Source organism: Maniola jurtina, chromosome 5 (assembly GCF_905333055.1).
Source record: "Maniola jurtina chromosome 5, ilManJurt1.1, whole genome shotgun sequence".
In the NCBI taxonomy this organism is placed as follows: Eukaryota; Metazoa; Arthropoda; class Insecta; order Lepidoptera; family Nymphalidae; genus Maniola; species Maniola jurtina.
The window spans coordinates 8,760,011-8,781,656 of NC_060033.1; the positions used below are offsets into that span (position 1 = coordinate 8,760,011).

At 37.4% G+C, this 21,646-nt stretch overlaps 4 protein-coding genes across 11 annotated transcripts in view; 3 read left to right on the forward strand and 1 right to left on the reverse strand.

Moving 5' to 3' along the window:
• Nucleotides 1-575, reverse strand: part of LOC123865341 — a 72,261-nt gene extending 71,686 nt beyond the window's left edge. The window contains exon 1 of the mRNA XM_045906314.1: nt 329-575. The gene's annotated coding sequence lies outside the window, so the exon portion shown is untranslated. The remainder of the gene's footprint in view (nt 1-328) is intronic.
• Nucleotides 576-3,187: 2,612 nt separating this feature from the next.
• The window catches only part of LOC123865343 (protein EFR3 homolog cmp44E), a 29,252-nt gene continuing 10,793 nt past the window's right edge, over nt 3,188-21,646 (forward strand). Inside the window, exons 1-5 of one of the 5 annotated variants that reach the window (XM_045906322.1) lie at nt 13,986-14,066; nt 18,086-18,528; nt 19,820-20,024; nt 20,413-20,563; nt 21,214-21,366. In XM_045906322.1, the coding sequence (XP_045762278.1) occupies nt 18,462-18,528; nt 19,820-20,024; nt 20,413-20,563; nt 21,214-21,366 (576 nt within the window). In that variant the 5' untranslated portion in view covers nt 13,986-14,066; nt 18,086-18,461. Of the gene's footprint in view, nt 3,661-4,519; nt 4,672-13,985; nt 14,067-17,998; nt 18,529-19,819; nt 20,025-20,412; nt 20,564-21,213; nt 21,367-21,646 lie in introns of those variants that run through there. The other 4 variants (XM_045906323.1, XM_045906324.1, XM_045906321.1 and 1 more) reach the window with 4 other exon arrangements.
• Nucleotides 4,695-6,256, forward strand: LOC123865349 (cyclin-L1). The gene has a single exon (XM_045906335.1). It carries the CDS (start codon nt 4,968-4,970, stop codon nt 6,201-6,203), a length of 1,236 nt encoding a protein of 411 aa, XP_045762291.1. The 5' UTR covers nt 4,695-4,967; the 3' UTR covers nt 6,204-6,256.
• LOC123865340 lies at nt 7,486-13,411 on the forward strand. 4 transcript variants are annotated; one of them, XM_045906313.1, is made up of 2 exons: nt 7,486-9,568; nt 11,274-11,616. In XM_045906313.1, the coding sequence occupies exons 1-2, from the start codon at nt 8,117-8,119 to the stop codon at nt 11,310-11,312; spliced, it is 1,491 nt and encodes a 496-aa protein (XP_045762269.1). In that variant the 5' UTR covers nt 7,486-8,116; the 3' UTR covers nt 11,313-11,616. The 4 variants fall into 4 exon arrangements, with proteins under 4 accessions (XP_045762269.1, XP_045762268.1, XP_045762266.1 ...); XM_045906312.1 differs by having other exon boundaries at nt 7,495-9,587; nt 11,274-13,411; XM_045906310.1 differs by having other exon boundaries at nt 7,495-8,168; nt 8,303-13,411.

Genomic DNA, 21,646 nt, shown 5'->3' on the forward strand with positions numbered 1-21,646 from the left:
AAGCGTGAAAATCTTTTTTCATAGCATGTACTACAAACCAAGTGGCGAAACGGAGTTCGCCGGGTTTGCTAGTGTTTTATAAAAAAGGTATGTAATGTAATGTATACGTGCAGTATAGGAAAATAAGTACGTAACTAGGTAGGTATTTGGGAAGAATCTACAGTTCGCCGTGTAGGTAAGTATCTTACCTATGATGGGAAAAGTTCCTACTCCTGCAATCTACATTAGGCACTGAGTGTATTTAAAAAAGATATAAGATGCGTATTTTTTCTCTAAGTAATAAAATATAGAAACACAGAAATAAAAACAGAGAAAAAAATAGACTTACCAAAAAAACGTATCCGGCATAGATAGTAATTGAAAGACGAAAACAAACACTCACTAACCACAAGCAATCGCCAAAACAGATCTAAAAAAACACAGAATTACTGAAACTCTGTACAACTAACACTTGAACCACCGAAACTCTATAAAAACCTTTTAAAGTTAAAATCACAACACATTTGGCGCGCAGTTTAAATTTACAAGATGGCGACCAACCAGCAACCGTTCTCCTCAATCCCTCGAGGTCGACTGAATACAGTGAATAAGTTTAAATTGGCGAGTGAGAGAATATTACGTACTCGAAGCCTTAGCGAATTCTGAAGGAGGCCGTGGAAACAAGGAAAACTGCTTATTTTTGAATCCTTATAACGTTTTTGTGAAAGTTTCATATAGTTATCTACCTGTGGGTGTTGTATTATTTATTCTACTTTAAGCAGTTTACCTAATCAGTTCTTAACTGTCACCGCATAAGCCTTCGGTATAATTAGGAGAACTGAAACTAATGTTTTAACTTTTCAGTAACATTGTGAAATGGTGATAGTAAAAAAGAATACCGGACTGAGTTTGTGCCAGGAAACCTTTAAGAACCCTCTTAGATATAGTTTTAAGTTTACGTAATTAATTATCCTTTGTATATTATATTGTTTATATACTTATATTATAATATATTATATACCTACCTACTGCATTGCGATTCTCCGTCCTACAGTTCCATAAGTTCATAAGTGGGTTGCCTGAAAGTGATCACTATAGTGATAAGGCCGCCCTTTGCTAATCTTTTCTGTACTTTACTTTGTGTCATAGTTTATAAGCAATAAAGTATTTAAATAAATAAATAAATATCATACCATCTGGTACCTACCTCTTTAACCCAAAATCGAACTGAGACTTTAAAACTAGCTAAACCTAAGGAATATCAAGTTGCATTTATAAAGACATTTAATGATTTTCCTTCACTATGGCAGGTATGTTTAAATAATAAGGGTAAAATAAAATAATATAAAAAAACATGTTTGAACTTTTCAATAAAAAACGGCAATTTCATACTTTAACCCCTAATTGGGCACCGTAGACAGGTACTACCTGTCTCCATATTCCACGACTAGCTGCGGGCATATTTCAGACATGGCGTTTGTCATGCAACAAATCCTAGAATAACAATTGGTCGAGTTATCTTTCATCTTGGACATTATTAAAATAAACTCTAGGCCTGCGGTTGGTATTCATTTAAGTCACGAAACATGTTAAGAATTTAACAATGAAGCTATTGCACTTATGAACAGCTCATGTAATAACAATATTGTAACTTGGAGAGAATATAATTATTATCTTCAGTAAATGCATATAAATAAATTCATTATAGCCAGATTATATCTAGGTAATAGGTAAAGTTCGCGACAGGTCGACATGACAATCGGGATATGAAGCGGGGCGTCCCCACCTTGATCGCCAGGTCGATCTGTAACGAACTATTATATAGGTGGGTTTAATTAAACTGCCATACCTCTTCCATGGTAGCCCGCTAATACAACCTTAGGCTGCATCATCACTTACCACCAGACGAGATTTTTAGACAAGGGCTAACTTGTAATCGATTAAAACAAAAGGTAGTTAAGTACCTACTTTACTTTTAATGGTGAAAACTCTTAAAATATTATGATTCATCTGGATTCATCTTCATACGTCAAGATGGGCACTTTCCTTGGGAAACAAGTCATTAGTCAAGACAAGATAAAGGCAGGCGGACCACCGGGCTACGCGCGCCGTGCAGCATGGCGGGCGATTGGTTTATTACTTGACTTCCCGTGACTTCGTCCGATGTTTTTAAAAACCGTGGTAGGAACTCTTCAATTTTCCGGTATAAAAAATAAACTATCTCCGTCTCCAGGATGCAAGGCTATTTTGGTACCAAGTGAGGCATGCCCACAACTTCGTCCATGTGGAATAAGATTTTTTTAATGATTTTTTGGCATAAGAAGTAGCATATGTCTATGTCCTTCTCGAGTTGCAAGCTATCTCTGTACCAAATTTCGTCAAAATCCGCCATGAAGAGCTACCAAACAGATAGACAGACACTTTCTGGATTTAGTTTTTAATATGTTTTTCTTTTTGTTAATTTTAACATCTAGCGCTATCTGTTGTTGAATAGAATTAGTTTTCTAATATAATTAAGGTTCTATTCTCATGCAGATTACTTTATAGTTCTATGGTTCATACAAAAGTTCGTTAAATTATCGCCATCTATTAGTTAATAGAAAAATTATAATGTGTAATACTTTCAACAGAATATCTTCTTTGCTTCTTGTTTTTATTGGCATCGCGGTTCTGGATTCTAGCTATAAGAGGACAGATTTTTGTTAAGCTGTGTGGCTCTAGATTCTAGCCAACTTGGGACTCAATTACAACCAATATTTTTTTCCGAAGGGTGATCACAAAAATGGTCACTACCATAGAGGTAGTATGTAGTCGGTACCATTTGTTTGTCGCAAGCGCCTGGCGGCACCATTTTATACTAATAATTATTTTACTTTAAAATCGTTAAGGACGCACCCCACGCCTTGTGACAAATAGCACACAGCTAGTGTGTGGACGGGTAATTACGCATGCTTGCACGCTTTGGATTTGGAACGTTCTGATTAGCAGATAAGCCATCTGTTGTATTTGCCGATACTTGCTGTTTGTTGTTTGCCACTCACATGCTTGATACGTTTCTAAAGTTACCCGTCGCTTGATTGAACATTGCTGGGTTTGGTCGCATGGAATGCAAACCCTGGAACAGGAACAGCTGACGGAATATTATCGTACCATTCGAATTGACATTTGTCATCCAGTCAAACATTGACATTTGCTTGTTACGAAGTATTATAGAATAAAAGATTGGCATATATAGTAGGTACATAATTGGTGATAATAAGACTAAAATTCCTATTTAATTTAATATTAAAGTGTGCAAAATAAAGCTATAGAAGAATTATTTAGTCTATAAATAATGGCCTCTGTTATTGACACATAATTAATAATGAGAGTAACTTCTATTTAAGAATATACCTACTTATTTTTTGATCATATTAATTTAGGTTTAGTGAAAAGTTATGTTTTGGTGATCTATATTTAAGAATCGTATTATATTTCCCCTGTTGATTATTGATAATTCAAAGATATTTTATTTTTAACAATTTAATTAAAAAATATAAGTACTTACCCTTAGCTTAAAAGATTTATTATAATATTTAATATTTTCGATAATTAAAATGTCTTTTGTGAAGTGTTGTTTTGAATCCACCGAAGGACACGATTTTTTGGATTCATTTCTCCAAAAATGCACAGATCCTGGATGTAAGTATGTATCTATCTTAAATATTTAAATCATCTCATTCTTAATTTTAATTAATTTTAGCCAAATCATACAAGCATTATAATTCTAATTTGTATTTTTCTCCAATAAAATATTCAGGTAATTCTTATACAAGTGGAAACAGGTGTTTTATTTTTCTTTGGATGTAATTTTTGATTTTGGCAGAGAAAAGAATATTGAATTATTGATCAGTTTTTGTTTTGTGCCGCCAAATTGGACATACGGTTTGATTTCCGGTTACGTTCTAAAACACAGCCATATTTTTAACTTAATAAAGTTAATTTTAATAATAATTAGTTCAGTGCAATAATTAGCTCATTAAAATAGGACATTAAAATCCTTAAAATTAGATAAAATTATTGTTTAATGTGTCAAAAGTATATAGCTAAAGATTTAAAATATTAAAAACAATACAAGTTCATGTGAACCGCATCGACGCCATCGACAATGGAAATAGTGTTTCCACTTTTGGAGATTTCACCCTATTCTAAGGTGAAACGACCAATATTACTGGAATTTAGGGAAGTTTTGGGGTAAAATCAAACTTATGTAGTAATTTTTTATCCATTCAATTGAATTATAATTGGAAAATGGAAGAAAATGATACTCAAAACTAAACCAAACACCTACTTTGTCACAAAATTTAAGATTCAGGATCGTGAAATAATATTGGAAAAGTGAAAAGTGTTTTCAAAGAGGTGCCTTTTAGTCAGGGTATTAAAAATTAGGGTAAGTATTATTATATTAGCCCCAAATTAGGGTAATTTAGGGTGATTTCAAACAAAAATGGGCGCAAAACTAAAATCGTAAATGGAAACACTGCCAAGGGCTGAAGTCTGTACGTCTGTACTCTATGATCGAAGTTTAAAAAAAAAGTTTGTTGATTTTTGTTAAAATGAGTCAGACTTGATGGATCTTTGCCCATATTTTAAAATAACCTGGCTATAAGTTATAGTTTCAAGTAAAACTCAAGTTTTTTATTATGGCGCAGGGTGAGTTTAACTTTAACTTAACTTTTAACAATGCTAATACCTTAGAATAAAACTGGACATTGACATCTGTTTCCGTGGCGCCATCTTGGTTTTGCTCATTTTGTGAGGCTGTCATTTTGGTCGATAATTTTGGTTATATTTCGAATAGTCTAACAAAAGCTTTTATAATGGAGATTCATTTGTAGTAATGTAAGAATTACATCTTGCGCGTAGGTGTGTAGTATTGTTTGTATAAGTGATACGCAACGAAATCTGTGTACGCAACTAACTTCCATGTGAAACCTTGAGACGCTACGATGACCACGACAACTGTTCAAAATCAAACCAAATCCAGTACTACGACGCCAGTCAAGCCTCAAAAGAACTATGGGAAGATAGTGTTAACCTTACACAACTGCTTACTGCCAGAATCTACGTTTAAAGAAACCCCATCTCAGTCTGATGGTTTAGACATTGAAACCGAAACAGACCTTCGCATTTTAGGATGTGAAATGATTCAAACAGCAGGAATTCTACTAAAACTTCCACAAGTGGCCATGGCAACTGGTCAGATGTACTTACAAAGATTCTATTATTCAAAATCCTTTGTTAGATATCCAATGGAAACAACCGCTATGGGAAGCATTTATTTGGCATCGAAAGTGGAAGAAAAACCTTGTCGAATACGCGATGTCATAAATGTGTTCCATCATATCAAGCAAGTTAGGGCCCAGAAGACGATATCTCCGCTGATTGTTGATCAGAATTATATAGAACTGAAAAATCAAGTAATCAAAGCAGAACGTCGAATTTTAAAGGAGTTAGGGTTCTGTGTACATGTAAAACATCCACATAAACTTATTGTAGTATATTTGCAGCTATTGCAATATGAGAAAAATAAGCAGCTTATGCAAATGGCTTGGAATTATATGAATGATGCTCTTCGTACTGATGTATTTATGAGATTCCCTCCTGAGACAATTGCTTGTGCATGCATTTATCTGACTGCACGTAAAATTGGTCTTCCTCTTCCAAACAGCCCACATTGGTTCCTGTTATTTAAGGTCTCGGAAGAAGATATTAGAATGGTATGTTCAAAAATTTTGGAATTGTACAAAAGGTCTAAAGTTAATCCAGAAGAGTTGGAAAGCCGAGTTGAGTCATTGAGGAAGATTTATCAAGCCAACAAACATATACAAGCTCAGAAGGACAGAGAATCTAAAATTGAAGAAAAAAAGACTGATTCACCCACAGCTTCCACGTCAAAGGACTCGAAACGAGATTCAAAGAAAGACAAATCACCTAAAACCCCTCCACTGTCATCTAAATATCACAGCAGCCATAAGAAAAGAGAAAGGAGATCCCGTTCACCATATGATAGAAAGAGAGAGTATTCAAGTTCTAGTAAACGACACAAGTCTCGATCTCGTGACAGGGAAGATCGCTCTAGAGAAAGAAGACCAGATGACAAACGCAGCCGTGTTTCTTCTAGGAAGTATGATGATTATGATCGCTCAAAAACAAGGGATAGAGATGAGAAACGTAAACATTAAGATAATTAAGTGTTTAAATAATATTTGTAATAAATTACTTGTGCTTATAATTTGTTTTACTTATTTGTGCTTTCCTATGACATAGTAAGAATTTAATTAATTTTAAGTCTGATGCTCTTCCTGATTTATATTAATCAACTACATAGATATTTTATTTATCAACTAAGCAACCTGAAAATGACTTTCCATAACAATAGTGCAATGGTTGGGTTTGAACCACCGCCAGCCGACTTTTTGGAATGCAGTCTGTTACTTAACCGTCTACCTATTGAGTTAAGACTAATATTATTACACTTGTTCTGAGGAAATAGCTGGTAATGCGTTGAAAACGCGCCAGTGTCGCTGAGACAGGAGTGGTCTTTACAGACTCAATAAATTGTTTACAAATTCAGGCATCAGGCGACACCCGCCAAAGCGATTGTTAGGTATACCTTCACATTTTTCAGTGAAAGTAGTTTTGACTAGACTGGTCTGTATTAAAATAGAGCATACATAGTGTTCAGAAAGGATCAAGGTATGTACCTAATCCATATCCATACTAATATTATTAATGCAAAAGTCTGTCTGATAGCTTTCCACGGATCATGCATTTAATCTATTTTGACGTTTGGTACCTACAGAGATATGAGTAGCTTGCAACCCGGGGATGGACTATGGGCATAGGCTACTTTTTGCCCTAGCAAATCATAGAGTTCCCATAGGATTTTTACGGGCCCATCTGTTAAACCGATTTTGACGTTTGGTACAAAAATCCTCGAGATACAAAGAAGAGCCTCGTTAGCTCAACGGTTGAGGAGCGGACTGAATTCCGAAAGGTCGGCGGTTCAAACCCCAACCGTTGCACTATTGTCGTACCTACTCCTAGCACAAGCTTTAGCAATATTCTTATTAAAAAAAAGATACCTTGCATTCCCGACATAGGCTACCTACTTTATATTCCGGAAAAAAGTTTCCACGGGATTATTAAAAAGCCTTAATCCACGCGAGCGAAGCCGCGGGTGTTAGGTAAGTGAGAGAGTATTCTTCTCGGTGGCGAAGATTTTTTTCTTATACAAGGAACCAAAAGCTTAATTTGTTATAATCCGCCATACCAAAGAAATCTGTAAGGTGCAACATGCAGCATGCGACATGCACCGCCCGCCCTCCCACTGATAAACATGCAGGAAAAGCCAGTGTTTAGTGCTATAGCACTGCACAAGGCGTGCGCGGCGGCGGGCTGCGGGAGCGGGGAGCCTCGCGGTGCGGCGCCGGCGCGCGGCACAATGCATTTCGCGGCGCGACCGCCTCCAAATTACCAGCGCTTATATTGTTATACAGTTAATTACGATTTTATTATTAAAACATTTATAAAACCATCAAGTGTTATAAATACAGTCCAATTCAAAGTGCAGTGCAACACATCACTAAACATTTTGGTCCTTCACCCGTCAACGAAAAGGAGCCACGCCGCGAATCGCCATACAGACAAACCAGCGAAGACTTCCCGAAGGAACATTGCATCGCGGAAACCAAAAAGGCAGGGACATGACTGAGTGAGTTTGTTCCATATCCTTCTTATTCCTTCTAGTTTCCGTCTTCTAGCATTCTTTCTGGATCAGACATCTTCGCTAAAATTCAATTAAATCATCATGTCGGTACCTACAGTACAACATTTTTACTCTTAGAAGCGGGCGACGAGCAACCGTGCCGAGTTCAAAACCGGTTCCTTATCGCTTGCTAGTGGCTTACGCGCATCGATTTGAATGCATTTTGTACCTACTTATGACTGCATTTAAAACTTTAGGCATTACGCGTGTTATAACTTTATAACGCGTGAACTATTTTGCATTTTTCTTTCACATTACTTATTATTTTAACTTCAACTTTTCAAATTACGTTCTTTGCTTTATTTCGCTTGACTTTATTCGTTAAAAATGAGTGACCCACGTAGCAAAGAATTAATAAAACTTCGTGGTAGCATTAAAGGTAAGCTAACTATATTTCAAAATTTCGTAAATAGTTTAGATAAATGCGACCACATTAGCGAAACTCAATACAACGAACTTGAATGTCGGCTGAGTAAAATTGATAGTCTACAGAATGATTTCGATAAATTTCAGACCGAGCTCGAGATTTTGTCGGACGATACTAGTCAACTGCTTCTCGAACGTGAAGAATTCGATACGAAATATTTTTCATTAGTGGCTGAAGCACGTACAATCATGAATAGAAGCAAACGGCACCTCCAGCGTCGGATGTCAGTGTCTGAGGCGAGTGAAGGGAGCGAAAGCAGAGACGGTGGCTTTCACGACTTTGTTCGTCTTCCAAAAATTTCACTTCCTTCTTTTGACGGAGAGAAGATGACTCAATGGTTGGAATTCAGAGATACGTATCTTTCTTTAATTCACTCTAATAATAATTTAGGGAATATTAATAAATTTCACTATTTGAGAGCAGCTCTTAAAGGCAGTGCCTTAACAGTCATAAAAAATCTTGAATTCACTTCCAAAAATTATGAAGTAGCATGGCAATTGCTATCAAGTAGGTACGACAATGAACGATTGCTTGTAAATATACATGTCAATTCGTTACTAAATTTCTCAACAATGACAAAAGAGTCTGGAAAATCCTTAAGAAATTTAGTCGATACAATTAATCGTAATTTATGTGCATTAAATACCCTAGGTCAACCCACTGATCACTGGGATACCTTGGTTATTCATTTAATGAGTCGTAAGTTAGACAGTGTTACCTTTCGTGAGTGGGAGGAACATCGTAACTCAATAACTACTTCTCCTACATTAAAACAATTTATAGATTTTCTAATAGGCAGAGCTGACTTATTAGATACTATACAACTTGAAGAAACACAAAGACAGTCAACTTCACAAATAAATCAAAATACACAATTTACACAGAATAAGCACAATACACAATCAAAAAATACAAGTTTAAATAAAGAAAAAATTACACTTAAAACCACTGCATGTCCTTTATGTACACAAAATCATTTTTTATTTAGCTGTTCTGAATTTAGAAAATTAAGCGTAGATGAACGCTTAGAAAAAATGAAGAATTTCAGTGTGTGTAAAAATTGTTTACGACCTGGTCACAAAGACAGTCAGTGCCGCTTAACTCACTGTAAATACTGTTCTTTAAAGCACAGCACACTTTTACATAAAGATACTGAACAGCACACCACAGTTGCCTTATCTGCCAATATTCAGACTAGTAACAAACCTCTTACATTGCTTTCCACAGCATTGGTGAATGTGGTCGGCGCCGACGGGAAAATACATCCTGCTCGCGCTCTTCTAGACAATGCCTCCACGGGGCATTATGTCACACAGCACCTGTGTGAGAAGCTGGGTTTGCTGCGTCGAAGCGTAAGCTCCTCTGTGACAGGTATTAACAACCAGTTATCATACGTAGCAGAGTCTTGCACCTTACCTCTCGAGTCATATTCGGGGGATTTCAAGGTCAATCTTGAGTGTCATGTATTACCTCAGATTACCAACACATTACCTTCATGCAACATCGATATCAGGTCTTTAAAATTACCGCCTCATATTCGATTAGCTGATCCATCTTTCCATATTTCTTCACCTATCGACATATTGGTAGGAGCAGATGTCTTCTGGGACGTCATATGTTCAGATTTCATCGATCTCGGTAAGCAATGCCCAAAATTGCAAAAAACAAAACTTGGTTGGCTGGTTTCTGGCACAATCAAGGCATATACACAATCACATAAAAATAAAGCACATCAATCGTCTTGCTTTTTCACTCAGCGCGATGATGCCTTGCTAACACGATTTTGGGAATTAGAGTCGGTTTCTTCTAAATATAACTTAACGCTAGAAGAGCAAGCCTGTGAAAAAAGTTTCGCAGAGAACACTCGACGTGACACTGATGGTCGATTTATTGTGACTATACCCTTAAAAGAGTCACCCGAGGTTCTCGGCGATAATTATCACTCGGCCAAAAATCGCTTGCTAGCACTTGAGCGTAGATTTCAACGCGATTCAGTTTTAAAAAAGAGATACTACGATTTTATGACTGAATATAGAGACTTAGGTCACATGAGCGACACAGTTATTTCAAAACCTACTGAACCTGATTCTCAAAACCGGTATTATTTGCCCCATTTTCCGATTATTCGGGAAAATTCTACTACGACAAAATGTCGCGTCGTATTCAATGCCTCAGCATTAAATAAGGGCAAAACATTTAACAGCATTCAAATGGTCGGTCCTGTCGTCCAGGATGACTTACTTTCAATTTTACTGCGCTTCCGTCAGCACAAATATGTTGTTTCGGGAGACATTGAGAAAATGTATCGAGCCATTTTAGTCGAACCCACACAACGTTCACTTCAACAAATTTTATTTCGATTTGATCCGAGTGAACACATAAGACCGTTTACGTTGAACACGGTTACTTACGGTACAGCATCTGCACCGTACCTAGCCACTAAATGCTTGGTTTCGTTGGCAGAACAATGTTCAGATCCTAACGCAAAAATTGCCATTTCTAGGGACTTTTATGTTGACGATTTTATTAGTGGTGGTGATTCCATAGAATCTGTCATTGACCTGTGCAAAAATGTAGATAAAACTTTACTGTCGGCACAATTCAAGCTGCGTAAATGGCAATCAAATAGCTCCGAAGTCTTGAAATCATTAACTAACGACAATGCACTTGAACAAATCAATAAAAATAAAACTTTAAATCTAAATGAATCATTACCCTGCAAAACTCTTGGTCTTCAATGGGATTGTAACTTAGATCATTTATTATTCACAATTGACCTAGATCCTAAAGCCAAGAAAATTACTAAACGTAAAATTCTATCTCTTATTAGTCAAATCTTTGATCCGCTTGGGATTCTAGGGCCTTGCACTGTTCAAGCAAAAAAGGTAATGCAAAACCTTTGGATAGATAAATGCGGTTGGGATGAGGAAGTGTCAAAAGATACCCAGAACACCTTTTTGAACTTCATAGATTCTCTTATTTCTCTTAAATCACTTCGTATTCCTCGTTGGGTTAGTTTTGATAATGTTATTCGTTTGGAACTTCATACGTTTTCAGACGCATCGGAACGTGCTTACGGTGCATGTATCTTCGTGAGAGCGGTCGACGCAAATGGCACGGTACAAGTTCGCCTTCTAGCTTCCAGAAATAAAGTGGCGCCTTTGAAGCCTACCACAATCCCCAGACTCGAGCTTTGTGGTGCGCTCCTGGCGTCTAGACTTCACGCCAAAGTGATGTCATCAATCACCCTTAAGGTACACGATTCCTTTTTTTGGACTGATTCCACAATCGTGTTAGCATGGCTAAAAACGCAATCAAATCAATTAAAAACGTTTGTTCGGACTCGAGTAGGTGAGATTCAAGACAGCACAGCTGGTCACAGGTGGAGCTACGTTCCATCGGGGGAAAATCCCGCCGATTTAGTCTCACGCGGAATTGCAACGAACAGTATTGGCTCATGCGCACTGTGGTGGTCTGGTCCAGATTTTCTTAAAACAAAAGACATACAATTTCCGATCATACCAAACACACAATCAGATTCTACAAGCACACAAAGACAGGAAAAAACAGAAATAGTTTTACACACAACGACACAAAGTAAAGACACAGTCACACACATAATTCATGAATTAATTAATAAAACGTCAAGTTACACACATTTAATTAGATCTTTTGCTTTTGTACAAAGATTTATACACAATTGCAAATATCCTAAAAATAAATTAACACAAACATTATCTACAACAGAATTAAAAAATTCAGAAACTTATATACTAAAACTCGTGCAACAACAAATGTTCAAAGATGAATATATTTTATTGAAGTCCGGAAAGCCTATTCCATACAAAAATAGGTTGAGTTCATTAGCACCTTTCATTCATTCAGATGAGCTCATAAGAGTTGGAGGAAGACTTAAAAACTCACACTATCCTTTCGACATCAAACACCCAATACTCTTATGTGGCAAGCATCATCTCACACAAATCCTTTTTCAAAAAGAACATATTTCATTAATGCATGCGGGACCTCAACTCCTTTTGTCTTTTATTAGACAAAAATATTGGCCACTGGGGGGGAGGAACCTCGCTAGACGCGTCGTGCATCGTTGTGTTCGTTGCTGCAGGTTTAAACCGAAACCAATACAGCCTATGATGAGTGACTTACCCGCGGATAGAACACGTTTAGAATTCCCATTTTTGCACACTGGAATTGACTACGCTGGTCCAATAATGATAGCAAGCCGTAAGGGCAGGGGTGCGAAACTGGAAAAGTCTTACATTTGCATATTTGTCTGCTTCGCAGTTAAAGCTTTGCACCTGGAGCTCGTCACGGATTTAACAAAGGAGGCCTTCATATCAGCATTTCTAAAATTTATATCACGTCGCGGTAAGCCAATGTCTGTAACGTCCGATAACTCGACGACCTTTATTGGAGCCAGTAATGAAATCGCATCTTTTTTCTCAAAATACTCAGACGACATCAAGTCAGATCTTAGCAATAGGGATATTGAATTCCGCCGTATACCCCAGTACACACCTCACTTCGGGGGTTTATGGGAGTCTGCTGTCAAATCAGTCAAATTTCACCTTAAACGCATCTTAAATTTAACACATTTAACGTACGAAGAGATGACCACGTGTCTGGTTCAGATTGAAGCCATCCTAAATTCCAGACCACTCACACCTCTTTCTTCCGATCCTTCCGACCTTACTTGCCTCACTCCCGCTCATTTCCTCATAGGACGCTCACTCTTGTCGGTTCCTCGCCCAATGGTCAGCGATACAAACATCGCCGCCATGGATCGCTACCAACGCATCGAGGCGCTCAAGCAGCACTTCTGGCGGAGATTCTCGGCTGAATACGTCTCTCTGCTACAACAGCGCATGAAATGGCAGAGGGGCTCAATCACAAGTCTCCAGCTAGGTAGCCTGGTGCTCGTGAAAGACAGAGCGCAGCCACCACTTTTATGGCTGCTTGGAAGAGTGGAGAAGGTGCATCCAGGACAGGACGGAGTGGCTCGCGTGGCAGAGATCAAAACAAAGAAGGGAGTCATCACGCGGGCCTTTAACAACATTTGCCCCCTTCCGATTTCCAACTCGCGCGGGCAGGATGTTTAGTGCTATAGCACTGCACAAGGCGTGCGCGGCGGCGGGCTGCGGGAGCGGGGAGCCTCGCGGTGCGGCGCCGGCGCGCGGCACAATGCATTTCGCGGCGCGACCGCCTCCAAATTACCAGCGCTTATATTGTTATACAGTTAATTACGATTTTATTATTAAAACATTTATAAAACCATCAAGTGTTATAAATACAGTCCAATTCAAAGTGCAGTGCAACACATCACTAAACAGCCAGCCACACGCACCACACAGTGGGAGGGCGGGCGGTAGGTATATGTCGCATGCTGCATGTTGCACCTTACAGATTTCTTTGGTTTGGCGGATTATAGCAAATTAAGCTTTTGGTTCCTTGTATGTCATGGACTTCCGCAAAATAACGCCTGCTTCTTTACTAGATTTTATTCTCATTTTACTTCCCGAAGTAAAAATTAGAATACGAGTACGTAATGTATCGTAGGTAGGTACCTACTGAATGCAAGCTTCGCTTCAAAAATCTTGCACCAAAACGTCTGACAAAAAATTCAAAATGCTTTTGACCAGAAAAAAAAGAAGCGTAGCTTTTCCTGTATTAAGTATTTCAGTCGTCTCCAGTTAAATATAGAGTTTACCTTTTGTTATTTTGCTCAGTGCATGCTCACTGCTCAGTGTTTTCAGCAGGCCCTTGTTGGTCGCACGTGTCTCGATTGTTTCGTGCAGACTGTATCTTGTGTGATAATCTTTACAATTTTCGATTGTTTGTGTTACCTACCTTACCTACTTAACTTTAAAAATAGTTTCTTGATAGATAAATGGTTTTTTTTAGATTAAGTATCAATCATGTTGATAACTATTTAACAGTTTTCCTCGTTACTTAGGTCTTAGTGCCCTATACATCGCTGCCTACCTATTGCAATTTATAGTTTGCTTAGTTAATTAGCATATATTACGAAATACCGGTTTTCCTTGTTCTCCGTTTTTTTTATAATTATGTATTTGGTTTCCGTACCAATTAAAACAATCTTTATATGCGAGAATAGGGTGCCAGTCAAAAACTACACAGATTACGTCGGAGTTTTTAATTTTTATTAGGATTCTGTAGCTGAACCCAACGGAACCCTATTATTGAGTCTCCACTGTACGTCCGTCTGTCTGTAGGCGGGCTGTATCTCATGAACCGTAATAGGTACAGAGAGTTGAAATTTTTACAGAATGAAATTTCTATTGCCGCGATATCAGGTAAAAAATAATAAAAATTCCAAAATGTTCACCAGGAAAATAAAAAAATATAATTAATGACATTTCTTGTACGATGGTGCGGGACTCTTCGTGTGGAAGTTCGACTCGCACTTGACCGTTTTTTTTTATATTGTCCTGCCTTAGCTTTGCAATTTCTTAAAATTCTTTCTTTATAGTTGAGATCTACTTTTTAGAGAAAACCAGATGACAGCGACTTCGTCCACGTAAATTTAGGTATTCTAAAAATCCCGTGGGAACTCTTTGTCTTTCCGGGATAAAAATATAACTTATTTCCGTCTCCAGGATGCAAGCTATCCATACGAAATATATGACGCCAGCGAGTTTATCTATTGCATTCAGGTTTTTAAGGTTCCGTATCCAAATAGTAAAAACGAAGCCCTGTTAATGTCACTCTGCTGTCTGTCTGTCCATCTGTATGTCCGCGTGTCAAGGTCTCTAGCTCGTCGACTAAATGAATTACAAAGCTGAAATTTTGGAATTTGGTGTAAGTAAGTAGAACGTCGAACCCAAAACCAAACATTGAGTTTCAATTCAATAAAATTTTCAGGGAGGCTTCCATACATAAAAGGACCGAATTTTTTTTTTCCTAATCTAGCATGTGAGGTGTCATTGTTTAGACCTCATTGAGTAGAGTACGAATATCTCTATATTTTTTTTTCTTAAAAAATAAAGAATTGATTTTTAAGGGATGTATGCGCGATGAATAGCTGCTAGTCTACTTACAGTGTATGTTGTATAAAACATCAAAACGTTAAAGGTTTACATAGCGACCCTAGCAGTATCTGGTCCCGAAAAGGGACGAATCAATATTTCTTCAGGATTATCTCCTTTAATATTTGAAAAGGTTGCGTACCTAATGAATATTAGATAAGAACCTTATAATATCGTAATAAACAGGTACTTATATAATATTTTGGTTGAACGGATTTCTAACGTTGTAATTTATCATTACCTAATTTTATCTAGGTACATATAGGTACCTACATAAAAATATGTATTTAAGTAGTAATACTTACTACCTGTCTATAGGTAAGTAACTAGATAATATAATTTTTTATTGCACCACAAAACATAAATGATATGTTACAAAAAAGAAAACTTAAAATATAGGTAGGTATGATTATTGTTTTATGGAAAATCTTTTTCATCGGTTTACTTAAATTCCGGCTCTACATTAATAGCAAGGTAGGTAAGCATTATCTTTGTGCCTATAATAGTAGACTAATGTCAGAGTTAACTACCTATGTTGCCAATTCATAAAAACTTTTCTAAAGTTTACTCATAGTTATTAATATTCAGTAAGGTAGGTACCTACCTAGGTAACAATACTTACAGTACCTACTGTTAGTTAATAATACAAGTCTCAGAATACAATAGTAGTCCAGGCTCAGAATACCTAGCCTAGTAAATGCTGGCCAAATGCGGATTGGCAGACTTCACACACCTTTGAGAACATTATAGAGATCACGTCAGGCAAGCAGGTTTCCTCACGATGTTTTCCTTCACATTTGAAGCAAGTGATACATAATTTCTTAAAACGAACATAACTCCTCAAGCTCATTTCAGACTATGGAGTATAATCACACTAATATTATAAGGGCGAAAGCTTGTATGTGTGTGTGTGTGTGTGTGCGTGTTTGTTATTCTTTCACGCAATAACTACTGAATGGATTTGGCTGAAATTTGGAATGGAGATAGATAATATCCTGGATTAGTACATAGGCTACAAAGAGTTCCTACGGGATTTTAAAAAACCGAAATCCACGCGGGCGAAGCCGCGGGCATCTTCTAGTATTCCATAGTTTGAAAGGAGCTTTAAAGTTAGAGCAGACCTAATAAATAGTACAGGCCGAGTGTAAAAATGTAGGAATTTGTTTTCTTAACGTTAGGTAGGTACCTACTTTATCAATATAGAGATAATAAGTAGGTTTCCGTCGTTGTCGATAACCTATTTTCATAACGGGGCTGCTTGGTAAATGTCAGGCTATAATAAGCCCCACGGTGATCATTGATCAGCGATGGCACAATTCATTATGAGACACTATTAGATATTTAGACAAACGAGGAGTTTCTGTTTATTTACTTTGACTTTAACTTCGTTCGCGTGGATTTAGGTTTACAAAAAACCCGCGCATTCTTTGTTATTCCAGGATAAAAAGCAGCCCTCGTTTGTCTCTAGAATGTGACACATCTCTGTACCTCAAATAGATGATGCTCGGAACTTCGTCCGGGTGGATTTAATTTTTTTTAAATCCCGTGGAATCTCTTTGATTTGCCGGGACAAAAAGTAGACTATGCCCGTCCCTGGGATGCAAGCTATCTTTGTACCAAAAACTCGTCAAAATCGGCATGAAAGTAGGTACCTAGTTACCAATTTTCATGCTAGTTCCTGTTTTAAAGAACAACTGAAATACCTTACCTCAAGTATTTAGAATTTTTTGGACCCACCCAACCCAACTGTTGAGCAACTTATAAAGATCTCTTGTTTCAAAGACAATTCACGCATTCTCCATTGATTCTATTATAAAAAAACCGGTAAAGTGCGAGTCAGACTCGCTTACCGAGGGTTCCGTACTCGGGTAATTTTTCCGACATTATAAATCAAAAACGATTATGTATAAAAATAAATACTAATCTGTTTTAGAATATACAGGTAAAGCCCTTTATTAGGTTTTCTTGTCAGACACGACGGACGGACAGACAGCTTGTAGTTACGACTATGAACTTAACGATTCAGAGCAATCGATGATTAAATTTTATTATTATTTATGACGTTGATAAAGTAATTTTTTTGGGTTCCTTGGGAGTTTCGCAAAAAATATACTTACTAGCATTGCTTGTTGTACAACATACCTACTAGCTTTTGTCCGCGATGCATATATGTATTATAATTTATAGTATTTCTGGATACAGGAGCTTTCTAATGGTGAAATTTTTTTTAAAATCGGTGCAGACGTAGTTTCAGAGTTTATCAACAACAACAAACAAATAAACCTTTCGTCTTTATAATATAAGTGAAGTAATAAAGTAAAAGGGTCAATTTTCGGGTGCCTTGGTACTTTCGTAAAAATTAGCTTCTGTTTTATCAAACGAGTAGAGTCTCAAGCTGAGATCTATAAAGCGCACTCTGACTTTGCTTAGCCTTAAGACACAATTAAAATGAGACAGATGTATATCTCCCACATAAATTTGTCTCGTTTTAACTCAATTTTAAGACTAAGCAAAGTCAAAGTGCGCTCTATGAATCTCACCCTCAGAATTAGGCAGAGCCTACTGTTTTTTTAAATCTCAGCCTTTGAAATTTCTGATAGTAGGGTAGATAACTGGTTTTATATTATCTTTTCCAATCAATGGTCTGCAATATGGTCTAGTTTAGCTATATTATTTTAATATTCAATAACTCGATGTGGAAATCGTCATTCTACATAGATAACTGGATCACGGAACCATTGAAGCGTAAACCGCTCCACTTGGCATGTTTTCTTATCAACAATTTATTATAATCTTCGGTGTTAGGTACCACTTGAGTTTGTCATGCGAAAAGGAGTGGAAGTGTTTACATTTGAGAGGATTTTTTTCGTGTTTTCATGAGTTATTTGTGAAACTATGTGAACTTGTTAAAAAGTGTGTACCTAGTGCAATAAATATTTGGTGTTGTCTGGGATAGTCTTTCATTGCTGCTGTCCGAAACCTCTTTAAAACAAATACAATAAGAACTTACTGTTGTATAGTCCGCCAGTAATGATAAAATCCATTTATTATAAAAATATTTACTGAAAAGCAAACTGAAAAATATAATGATGCGAACTTTTAGAAATGTTAAATGAATATGCGTTACTATGTCAAATATAATTATACTTACTAACAAGTGGATAGTGAAAAGTTACATAAAATGTTGCCAATTCGTAAAATCGCCCATCGAACATGTTTCTTTATCAGCAGGACTGTGTACATGACATGTAAGTAGTTTTGAGATTCATTTCGGCCTTTCAGAATTTTCCAACCCACATTTTCACAATTAGGTAGGTACTTATCTACATAATTAGCAGACAAATTTGCTGTGTCCAAAGGCAAAAAGCCAAGAACGTCATAATATTATTGGAAAACAGTTCTCTTTAAATTTAATATGTACCTAGGTGAATAATATAATAATATATCAATTCAAGTACATATACCTAAATAATACGCAATAATTAACTACTAAATAATAAGTAACAATCGGCCAGAAAGATGTTACATCAAAAAAAGTGAGGGTCTTAAATTTTTTTAAATAATATGGACATATATTCGCATATAGATAATTAGGTATTTTGAAGATAATTTTATCAGAAGGATATCGCGCCCTTTGACTTTAGTAACTTATCTAACAAGATCGAAGTATTCTACTGCAATGCGATTCAAAACTATAGGATGTAATATTACGCTTCTTTTAAAATGGATCCTAGTATCTGGCCCCAGATGAGCTTATGCACTTTCTACTATATCTATAAAGATAAAGTAGAAAGTAAATACTATTTTTTTTCAATCCTACAAGGTTTATTTACGCAATTTCTAAATACTGGGGTATAATGAAAAAGGTGACTGACTGAGTGATCTATCGACGCACAGCTCAAACTACTGGACGGATCGGGCTTTTGACATGCGGATAGCTATCATGACGCATAGTACGGGACAGGTCGAGATGGCAATCGGGGAATGAGGCGGGGGGGACGCTTGCACACCCGCACTTCACCCGCGCTAGCCCGCACCGGATTATCTTGACCTGTCACGTACTACACCATCCGCTAAAAAAGGATTTTTGAAAATTTAATCAGAAAAATCAGTTGATATTATGCACTGTCACAAACAGGGCACACGTCCCCAGTCCCTTTGAAAATGTTCATCATGAATGGATTGATCATGAACCATGATTAATCCATCGCCGGCGGCCCACTACTGAGTTCCGGGTCTCCTCTCACAATGGGAACGGTTTAGGCTACAATCCGCCTTGCTCTGGCACCCAGTACAGATTGGCGGACTACACACACATTTGAGAACATTATGGAGAACTGTCAGGCTACAGGTTTCCTCACGAGGTTACTCTTCACATCAAAATCAAAATTTATTTATTTCATGTATGGCAGACTGTACCTTCTATCGTCGGTTCGGAATAAAGATTCTACTGAGATGAATCGAGTTGCTCTTTTCAAATCATGAAATTATTAATGGTCTCAATATGTTAGGTAATGTTAATTTATTGGTCTTTTAAAGGCTGCTGCGGATGTTGCTCCGCCCTACGCCCACGGTACAAGCGTCTCGTCGACAACATCTTCCCAGCTTCCCCACAAGATGGCCTGGTTAAATCCAACATGGAAAAGCTCACCTTTTACTCGCTCTCCAGCCCGGAGAAGCTCGACAGGATTGGGGAGTACCTGTTCCAGAAGGCTTCGCGGGATATTTATAGGCGGAGACATGGGTAATATAGCAAATACCTACCGTTTAGCGACATCGTCATCATCGTCAACCGATAGACGTCCACAGCTGGTCCAAGCGCAGCTCTCACCATCACCCGCGTTTGCGATGTAATTTAACAAAATTTATTAAAATTATAAAGGACCCATATGAACGATGTCTCTGTCGTTGAGACTGACGAGTGTTGGGAAGTTAGCGATGAAATGTCACATACTGTATGAGTGACAGAGATGACATTCTACGGAGTCCAAGTTGCCTATTATCTCTTTCTAAAGTTGGATGTGTAATTTTTCCTGCCGCGTGCCTACTGTTATACCGTGCCAAGGTTTAGAAATAGGTATTTCTAAATACTTCTAAAATACTATATTAATGATTGTTTTTTTACATTCTAGGTTCGTGATAATTGCAATGGAGGCGATGGATCAACTGCTCTTAGCTTGCCATTCGCAGACCCTTAATCTATTCGTGGAGAGTTTCCTCAAGATGGTGCAGAAGTTATTGGAGTCTACCGACCCACAGTTGCAAATTCTCGCCACACAGAGCGTAAGCATTACTAAAAAATATTTTTTTTAGTTCTTAGTAGGTAATAAGTTATTATGAGTAGTAATAATTTAGTAGGTAATACGTTAGTAAAATACGTTCATGGTAGGTAAAAGTTGAAACTATAAACTTAAATGTCTAATACATTTTCCTATATAAAAAGTCTTATATTAGATTTTGCTAATACTGCCAGAAGCCAAAGCAATGAGCAAGTTTTCGGGTCTTATTTCACTGATTTATCTATTAGCTTTTATCTAATACTATTATGTAGGTAGTTGAGGTGAGTGGTGATATCCTGGTCTCCTATCCATCGGCCTCCTGTTCAAGAGGCCCGGGTTCGATCCCGGGCACGCACCTTCTAACATTTCAGAGTTATATGTGCGTTATAAGCAATTAAAAAGGTACCATTTGCTTTAACGGTGAAGGAAAACATCCTGAGGAAACCTATATGCCTGAGAGTTCTCCATAAAATTCTATAAGGTGTGTGAAGTCTGCCAATCCGCACTTGGCCATCACTGAACTATGGCCTAAAGTCTAAATCCTCCTCAATCTGAGAAGAGACCTGTGCTCAGTAGTGGGACGGCGATGGGCTGATGATGATCATAATGACGATGATGAGGTAGCTGTATACTTAGGATTTTTCTTGTCGACAGTTCGTCCGCTTCGCAAACATAGAAGAAGACACGCCGTCCTACCATCGCAGATACGACTTTTTCGTATCGAAGTTTTCCGCGATGTGTCATAGCAACCACAGCGACAAATCCACAAGGGATAACATACGACTGGCTGGAATTCAAGGCCTACAGGTACTTATTTATTGTTTTATGAAAAAATTCAGTGAAGTGCGAGTCACACTCGCGCACCGAGGGTTCCGCGCTCGGGTATTTTTTCGACATTTTACGCGATAATTCAAAAACTATTAGATGTGCATAAAAAAAAATAAAAATCTGTTTTAGAATGTAAAGGTAAACCGCTGGGTTATCATACATACCCCATTTGGTATAGTTATCTTACTTCGAAAATAATATTACTTTGAAAGAGCCTCAATAGCTCAACTGGTAAAGGAGTGGACCGAAAACCGAAAGG